Source organism: Musca vetustissima, unplaced genomic scaffold (genome assembly GCF_032173495.1).
Source record: "Musca vetustissima isolate MV318-11 ecotype Yass unplaced genomic scaffold, APGP_CSIRO_Mvet_v1 utg32113, whole genome shotgun sequence".
NCBI classification, from domain to species: domain Eukaryota; kingdom Metazoa; phylum Arthropoda; class Insecta; order Diptera; family Muscidae; genus Musca; species Musca vetustissima.
Window position 1 is genome coordinate 12,124 of NW_026876495.1, and position 8,930 is coordinate 21,053.

Here is an 8,930-nt window from a genome sequence, read left to right on the forward strand (position 1 = left end):
ACCACTCTGTAATAATCTGAAAAAAACCCCGAAAATTCCTTTCATCTTCTTCAACTTCATTATGAGGAGTGGGAGGGAGGGAGGAATGGAAAACATTCCATTTGATGAAGACAAAATAATAATCTCTGGCCCATTAAAATCATCACTTCTCAACAGAAAAAAAAATCTGGCTGTCGACATATATATTCATATCCTCACACTCCCCGGTGTCTATCGTCCAACTCTTGTTGTTGTTGGAACCATTAAAAAATATGGTGATATATTTTTATATTTTATTTATGGTGGATGGATGGATTGGAGGGTAGGATGGTTGGATGAGGGAAATTCCTTATCAATTAAAACATTATAAATGTTTTCTCCTCTTCTTCTTATTTTGGGTGAATTGTTTTTTGAAACATATGTTATGGGTTCATCATCACCAGCATCATCATCATTATCCTCCATTCGAAAATGAAGATGATGGCGACGACGACGTTGAGTATCATGTTCATGTCCATGATGATGATGATGATGGATCAATTGAGTATCATTTCAGCTATTTGAAATGTTTGTCTGTCTGTTCGGCGTGGGAGGGTGATTTTTGTTGTTGTTGTCTGGTTTATATTGTTGTGTATTAAGTTGTTGTAGTTGTTGTTATTGAAACAATCCAACGAAAGGGGTGTATGTAGATAATCGGCCTATACTTCTCTGTTTTATCTCTCTATTTAAGCCCATCAGAATGTAAGTGTTTTGTAATCCCAAAAAAAAAAAAACACAACAAAAACAACAACAACACACAATTTGAAAGTGTTGAGAGAAATTTTTATTGCAATAATCTCTAGCGAACATATTAATTTTTGGTGAGGGGATTTGGGATGAGATTTGTTTTTTAATAGAGGAATTCCGAATATTTTGGGGGGAAATTAAAAATCTAATGATTTTCAGAGACTTTGGTGCACCAATTACCTAAAATCGGATGAACATATATATGGGAGCTATATCTAAATCTGAATCGATTTTCACGAAACTTAGCACACATCATTCTAGACTTAATTCAGTACGCTATGCCAAAATTCGTGCAAATAAAACAGATTTCCAGGGACTTTGGTGCACCATTTACCTAAAATCGGGCGAAACAATATATGGGAACTATATCTAAATCTGAACCGATTTTCATGAAACATGGCAAAAATTATTATAGACGTAATTCAGTACGCTATGCAAAATTTCGTGCAAATCGAAAAATCGTTGGTGCACCAATTACCTAAAATCGGGCGAAACTATACATGGGAGCTATATCTAAATCTAAACCGATTTTCACGAAACTTCACACATCATTCTAGACTTAATTCAGTACGACATGTCAAAATTCGTGCAAAAGACTTTGGTACATCATTTACCTTAAATCGGACGAAAATGTATATAGGGGGTATATCTAAATCTGAACCGATTTTTCCCAATTTCAATAGGGTTCGTCCTTGGGCTAAACAAATGATCAGTGCCAAATGTCATCCAATTCGGATCATAAATGCGGCCTGTACTTTGTTTACAATTTAACATGGACAGACAGACGGACGGACGGACATGCATACATCGACTCAGAAAGTAATTATATGCATATTCTCAAAAGGAACCATGGGTCTACCTCGATTATTTTTACCTGGTACAAGCATATGCACAATGACATAATACCCTGTACCATAGTGTGGTAAAGGGTATAAATATTTATTAAAAAACATTTTAGTCGGCAAAATTTAAAATAATTAGTCCTATAAATATTGAATATGAACCTTTGTATATAAAAAAAAAACAGTGAGCGAAGCTGAATAGTCGGGCGGGCCGACCATACAATACCCTACACAACTACCACGAAACTCTTACTTTCTGCTGATTTTTATTCCGAGCCTGGGCAATATTTCGCGATAGCTGCACCTCTTGCCCGATTAGAGGTCAACAGCACCTCTTTCTTACATTGACATATACTCCGATTATTACTAAAGTTCAGTACAGTCCTTCTAATTACTTGTCCATATTCCATTCACCGTCCTTTGTATAGATCGACTCGAAAAAAGTGCAAAAAATTAAGTTTTCGGTCCAGTTCATCCCAATATTACTATCTGATCATCACCACAAAATTATAGGCGTTGTGCTTGACCATAACTGAAACCTCTTGGAAAATTTTAAAGCCATCAGCGCTATATTTCCGCCCTCTAGTGTGGTAATGAGTACATACGACAATATAATTGGTATCAATTTAAAGGCCAACCACTCCTCTTGGATATTCTATCAACTTCTCGAATCTATGTCCTTCAGGGGGTGAATATTTTCGCCATAGAATACAAATTTTGTCATTTTTCACACAAAAGTTAGGGTCCATTTGTCCTGCGAAATGCTGAACATATATCATTTTATATATTTTTATGTTTTATTTTATTATTTTAAATTTTAATTAATTTATTATCATTTTGTATTTTGTGTATGCCAACCTTAATGTTTTTTTGTTAATTTTAATAATCGGCCCACCCTAACGTTTTTGCATTCTTTTTGTCGCCCATTTTTGTCGTTCGTCTTGTTAGGAAAGCAACAACAACAATATTCAAATATTGTTTGAATATTTGCTTGTTACTGCTTTCCTATTTCTTCGTCGTAACAAAACAACAACAATGCAGTGATCAGTCGTTGACTGCATTGTTGACAGTTTTATATGTATGTATGTAACATACTTATTAATAACTGTCGTTTGTTTTGTTTTGATCGCTTATTATTTTTGTTTCAATTCCGTTTTGTTTCTTTTGTTTTGTCTGTTGCCCTACAAGAAGGGAATGTAATTATGTTTTTTTGGTTGACATTTATCCGGCATACACACAACACAATAAATTTGTAAATCCTTTTTAAAATTAAAATAAAAAGTGTTTTCTTCGGGGAAACAAATAATAAATCTTTCTGCGCAACATTTTGGCGACCGTGACAGGACGGTTGTTGTTAAATTAAAGTAAATTAATTATTAAAATAATTAATTGAACAATTAAATAAAGTGATTCTTTGTTTCAAAGTGGTAGTTGTTTTGTTGTTGCTCAACACCTTGCTGTTGCAACATAAATACATATTTGACGCTTTATTTATTTATCGTCGATTGATTTAATTACAATCGTGAACATTTTTAAAACATTGAAAAGAATTATTGTAATAAATTCTTTAGTGGAAAGAAATTTGTGACCCAAAGAAAAATTATATTACGCAATCGTGGTAATATACATAGACTAGCGTTTGTGGAAATATTGGAAAATATATTAGTGATTGTTGCTCAAGTACATAAAGACACCATCTTGAGTAAAATTTTAAAATTAATTTGGCGCATTTCTTTGTAAATAGAAGCCAAATTCTCTTGTGGATTTTCGTGTTATAAATTGCTCTTAGTTTCTCAAAATGCCAAAAGACAGTGATGTTGAAATGATTGAAGAGAATGCTAGTGGTTCGGGTATGGCTTCTCTTAAGCAGCAACGTAGCTCTATAAAAAAGAACATTTCAAATATTCAAAAGAAAATTGAGAAAGAGGGCTCGAAAATGGATTCGACCATTTTAGAATGCCGACTTGAAATTTTGGAATCCTATTTTAAACAATTATGCCAAGTGCAAAGCCAAATTGAATCAATAAATCCAAACGATAATTCAAGAATGGAACTAGAAGAAGCATTTATTGTGGCAAAGGCAAAAATAATGAAATTATTAAATAAAAATCGTGGCTTTGTGTCAGTTGATAATAGTTTAATGAATGCTTCTATGGCTTGTGGTTCTAGTTCTCGATTGCCCTCACTAAAGTTGCCCAAATTCGATGGAAAATACAGTGAATACAAAAGATTCATTACAGCATTTAACAACATGGTGCATGAAAATCCATCAATAAATATTATTGAGAAATTTAATTATTTGTTGAACTGTCTCTCTGGTGCAGCATTAGCCGTTGTGGAACCATATCAAATCTGTGAAGAAAATTATGAAAAGGCATTAGACAGACTGCAAGAACGATATGACAACAAAGTCTTAATATTTCTGGAACATATCGAGTCCTTGTTTAACGTTCCAAAAATGCAAAAAAGTGACAGTGTCTCATTGCGTCATCTTATTGATACAGTTTCTGCAGTTCGTGGCTCATTGTTGTCGCTCGGTACAGAAGCAGATGTAATGAATGCAATTTTGGTTCATATGGTTTTATCAAAAGTAGACGGTGATACAAAAGAGAATTATGATGAGAAACAAGACTTTAAATCGTTGCCCTCTTGGGATTTGTGTTATGAACTTTTAAGTCGTCGTTGCCAATTTCTCGAAAGCCATCGAAAAAGAACTGAAGTGTCTGACAGAGTTGTTGCTCAAAAACCCAAACAAAATCCTAAATTCAATCGGTCTGCTCATACTTTCGTCAACTCAAATTCGATTTGTTCGTATTGTAGCTCAAGTGAACATAACATTTCAAATTGTTCGTCATTCGCAAATATCGTCGTTTCGGAACGTTTTAATTTCGTAAAACGTAGTGGACATTGTATTAACTGCCTTAGAAAAGGTCATATGGTATCGAAGTGTCCCTCAAAATCTCGATGCAGAGTTTGTGATTCTGCACATCACACGCTGCTTCATATATTTAGTAGCCCAGAACAACCAAGTACCTCAACATCGAACATTAATTCGTCGCAGATATCAACCAGCTCAAATCCAGTTTCTCTCGTTGCTCGTTCATTTAAAAGAGCGATAATTCCGACTGCTGTAATTCTGATGAAGGACAACTGTGGCTCATTTCAAACGGTAAGAGCATTGCTCGATTCATGTTCTGAACTAAATTTTATTTCTGAGGAAACCGCTAAGAGGCTGAAACTAAAATTTAGACCGTTTTCTCAAGAAATCTCTGGAATTGGAGAAGTTCGAACAGCAATAAAGTTTTCTGTAGAAACTACAATAAAATCGAGAAGTAGCTCATTTGAATGGTCCTCATGTTTTGCTGTTACCAAAAGTATTTCGTCTCGTCAACCTGGTGAATTGATGAACACATCACAATGGAAGATTCCCCAAAACATAGAATTAGCAGATCCGCTTTTCTACAAGCCACAACGTATCGACGTTCTTCTTAGTGCTGAAGTATTTTTTGATTTGCTGTTAGATGGTAGAATTTCATTGGGAAATGGATTGCCGTGTCTCACGAATACAGTTTTTGGTTGGATAGTTGGAGGTTCGTCGCCCAGTCGTCCAAACTCAACTTCATTAACATGTAACTTAACCGTAAGTACACATGAAGAAAAAATTGATGAAATATTGAAACGTTTTTGGGAAGTTGAGGAGTATTCCAAGTCACCCAACCCATATACAGAAGAAGAACAAGCATGTGAAGATCATTTTGTCAAAAATAGTGGTTTTGACTCTGAGGGAAGAGTACAAGTTCGACTTCCATTTAAGAAATCTCCTAAATGTCTTGGTAACTCATTTGAAATGGCTCGTAGACGTTTTTTATCGCTGGAAAGACGACTTGAACGTGACTCTACTTTGAAATCGATGTATGTAGAATTTATGGAAGAATATGTGTCTCTTGGCCATATGTCACCCTACACCCAATCGTTGAATGATTCGCACTATATTATACCTCATCATTGTGTTCTCAAGCCCCAAAGTGCTACTACAAAAATTCGTGTCGTATTTGATGCATCAGCTCGTAGCTCGTCGAATCATTCCTTGAATGATATATTGATGGTCGGTCCAACAATTCAGCAGGATCTGATCACCACACTTTTCTCGTTTCGATTGCACAAATACGCTCTCACTGCAGATATTTCAAAAATGTATCGGCAGTTTCGCATAGATGAAAGAGATAGAAGATATCAACTCGTATTGTGGAGAAGTAACAAAAATGATGAACTCAAGGTATTCAAATTGAACACAGTAACTTATGGCTTATCGGCCGCCCCATTTTTGGCAATTCGTAGTTTGTTTCTCATTGCAGATAAATACAAAGATTCTTATCCCCATGGTTCGGAGGTCTTACGACAAGATCTTTACGTCGATGACGTACTTACAGGCGCCGATAGCATTGAGACTCTGGCTCTTAAAAGAGACGAGTTGATCCAAATATTGAAATGGCATGGTATAGAATTGGCAAAGTGGAATAGCAACCATGCGTCGCTCACTTCGAATGATGTTGAAGAAATCATCATAAAAACATCGGATAACGACATAACTAAAACATTAGGTATGTCCTGGAAACCTCAGCAAGATGTTTTCCTTTATAGATTCGAGTTGCCCGATGTCACAAATCCAACTAAAAGATCAATTTTGTCGATCGTATCCAAAATCTACGATTTGCTTGGAATTTTGAGCCCAATCGTTATTCGTTGCAAAATTCTTCTTCAAGAATTATGGGTTCAAAATATTGGATGGGATGATCCTCTAAACGATCATCTCAAGGCTTTGTGGCTCCAAATCAAAGAAGATTTATCGTACATCCATCAAGTAGAAGTCCCAAGATATGTACTTACGTTGTCCAATCGACATGGCGAAATACATGGTTTCGCAGATGCTTCTCAACGTGCATATGGTTGTTGTATTTATTATCGTGTCTCAGAAAATGGTATGTACAAAACCACATTACTGATTGCAAAATCAAAAGTAGCTCCTATCAAAGCCCAATCTCTACCTCGTCTCGAATTGTGTGCTGCAGTGTTACTCAGTAAAACGTGGCTCAAAATCAAGTCTAAAATTGAAAATTTCGTCTCATCGTTGTACTTTTGGACTGATTCGAAAATAGTACTACAATGGCTCAAAATGCATTCGTCAACTTTGAATTGTTTCGTGGCAAATCGTGTCTCTGAACTCCAAGAAGAAACTCGAAACATCATTTGGAGACATGTCCCAACGAAAAGTAACCCAGCTGATATCGTATCTCGTGGTTGTTGTGCTCAAGAATTGTCGAATACCATCTGGTTTCGTGGCCCATCGTTTCTCGAAGAAGATGTCTCAAATTGGCCAGGTACTGAAGACGAGATGACAATTGAAGTCCCAGAACGCAGAAAAGCCGCTGTCTTTAAAAACACAGCCTGTGAAAACAATGTCATTAATGACATTCTGGATAAGCAATCTTCATATTACAAATTTATTCGAATAATCGCTTATGTTTTTCGTATTTTCAACAGGTGTCCCATAAGTCGTTCTTTGAAAGTCAAAGATGTTGTCCACATAGCTCCTAAGGAACTTGAAGACACCTTTTGGAAGGTCATCTCACTGGTCCAGCGGTCATGTTACTCATCGGACATACAAGCAATCGAAAGTGGAACCGTAGCTCATCCATCTCTGCAAAAATTAACACCATTTTTGCACAAAATGAAAGTGGGAAATGAGGAGATTAATATTCTTCGAGTTGGCGGACGTTTAACAAATGCTCCGATTCCATATGATGCAAGATTTCCTGCCCTGTTGCCCAAAGACCATCGATTCGTCAAGCTGTTTGTAGAGCATTTGCATCGAATTCATTTGCACGCCGGTCCAAAGGTGTTGTTGGGCATTTTACGCCAGAAAATCTGGATAATCAATGCCAGAGAAGTAGTTCGGAAGATTGTTCGAAATTGCGTGCATTGTTTTCACTATAAACCAAAATTGTTGGGGCAAATAATGGGAAATTTGCCAGTTGATCGTCTTCGAGCTCAACGTCCATTCTTGGTAACTGGAGTTGACTTTTGTGGCCCTTTCATGACGTCATACAGGATTCGAGGGAAGTCACCCTACAAAACCTACATCGCAGTTTTCGTTTGCTTCAGTTCCAAAGCTACCCATTTAGAACTCGTATCGGATTTGTCAGCAAACAACTTTATATTGTGTCTCAAACGATTCGTGGGAAGACGTGGAATTCCCCAGAAGCTTTTTTGTGACAACGCAACTAATTTCGTAGGAGCCTGTAACAAACTAAAAGAGCTCAAAGAATCATTTTTCAATGATGAAGTTGTCCAAAAAATGAAATCGATTTGTTGCCAAATGGGTCTAGAATTCAATTTCATACCCCCGCGCGCCCCACACTTCGGTGGATTGTGGGAGGCAGCGGTAAAATCCACAAAAACGTTGCTCAACAAGAACATAACGGAGTCGTACCTTACTTTCGAAGAGTTGCAGACACTGGTAATCGAAATAGAAGCAATATTGAACTCTCGTCCAATTGCTCCCATGTCAGACGATCCCAACGACGGCGAGGCGTTGACACCAGGTCATCTCCTTATTGGTTCATCTCTGGTGGCAATACCTGAGCAACATCTTGATGTTACCAAACCCTCGTTGCTAAATAGATGGCAACGTATTTCGTACCTGAAACAACAGTTTTGGCAAATGTGGTCCAGGGATTACCTTCTGTCTCTCCAGCAAAGGTCAAAGTGGTTCACCGATGAGAAGAATGTCAATGAAGGACAATTGGTCATCATACACGAGGACAACACACCCCCTCAGCAGTGGCTCTTGGCGAGAATTACAAAAACAATACCAGGTCGTGATGGAAAGGTCCGAGTGGTCGAATTGAAAACTAAAAATGGAATATCGTGTCGCCCGATCCATAAAATAGCCCCTTTACCAAGCCCAGAAGATGTTTGAAATTTTGGCATTTCAACGGGGGGAGGATGTTGGAGGAGATCATTTTATATATTTTTATGTTTTATTTTATTATTTTAAATTTTAATTAATTTATTATCATTTTGTATTTTTTGTCGGCCCACCTTAATGTTTTTTGTTAATTTTAATAATCGGCCCACCCTAATGTTTTTGCATTCTTTTTTGTCGCCCTTTTTGTCGTTCGTCTTGTTAGGAAAGCAACAACAACAATATTCAAATATTGTTTGAATATTTGCTTGTTACTGCTTTCCTATTTCTTCGTCGTCAAAACAACAACAATGCAGTGATCTGTCGTTGACTGCATTGTTGACAGTTTTATATGTATG

At 36.7% G+C, this 8,930-nt stretch overlaps 1 protein-coding gene across 1 annotated transcript; it reads left to right on the forward strand.

Moving 5' to 3' along the window:
* The first annotated feature begins 398 nt into the window (after nucleotides 1-398).
* LOC133321057 (uncharacterized) lies at nucleotides 399-8,586 on the forward strand. Its single transcript, XM_061530158.1, has 3 exons — nucleotides 399-546; nucleotides 710-720; nucleotides 3,397-8,586. Exons 1-3 carry the CDS (start codon nucleotides 399-401, stop codon nucleotides 8,584-8,586), a joined length of 5,349 nt encoding a protein of 1,782 aa, XP_061386142.1.
* Nucleotides 8,587-8,930: the final 344 nt, after the last annotated feature.

What these genes read in the sequence shown, in the direction of transcription:
- LOC133321057 (XM_061530158.1), top strand. Translation starts at nt 399, where the DNA reads ATGTTATGGGTTCATCATCACCAGCATCATCATCATTATCCTCCATTC.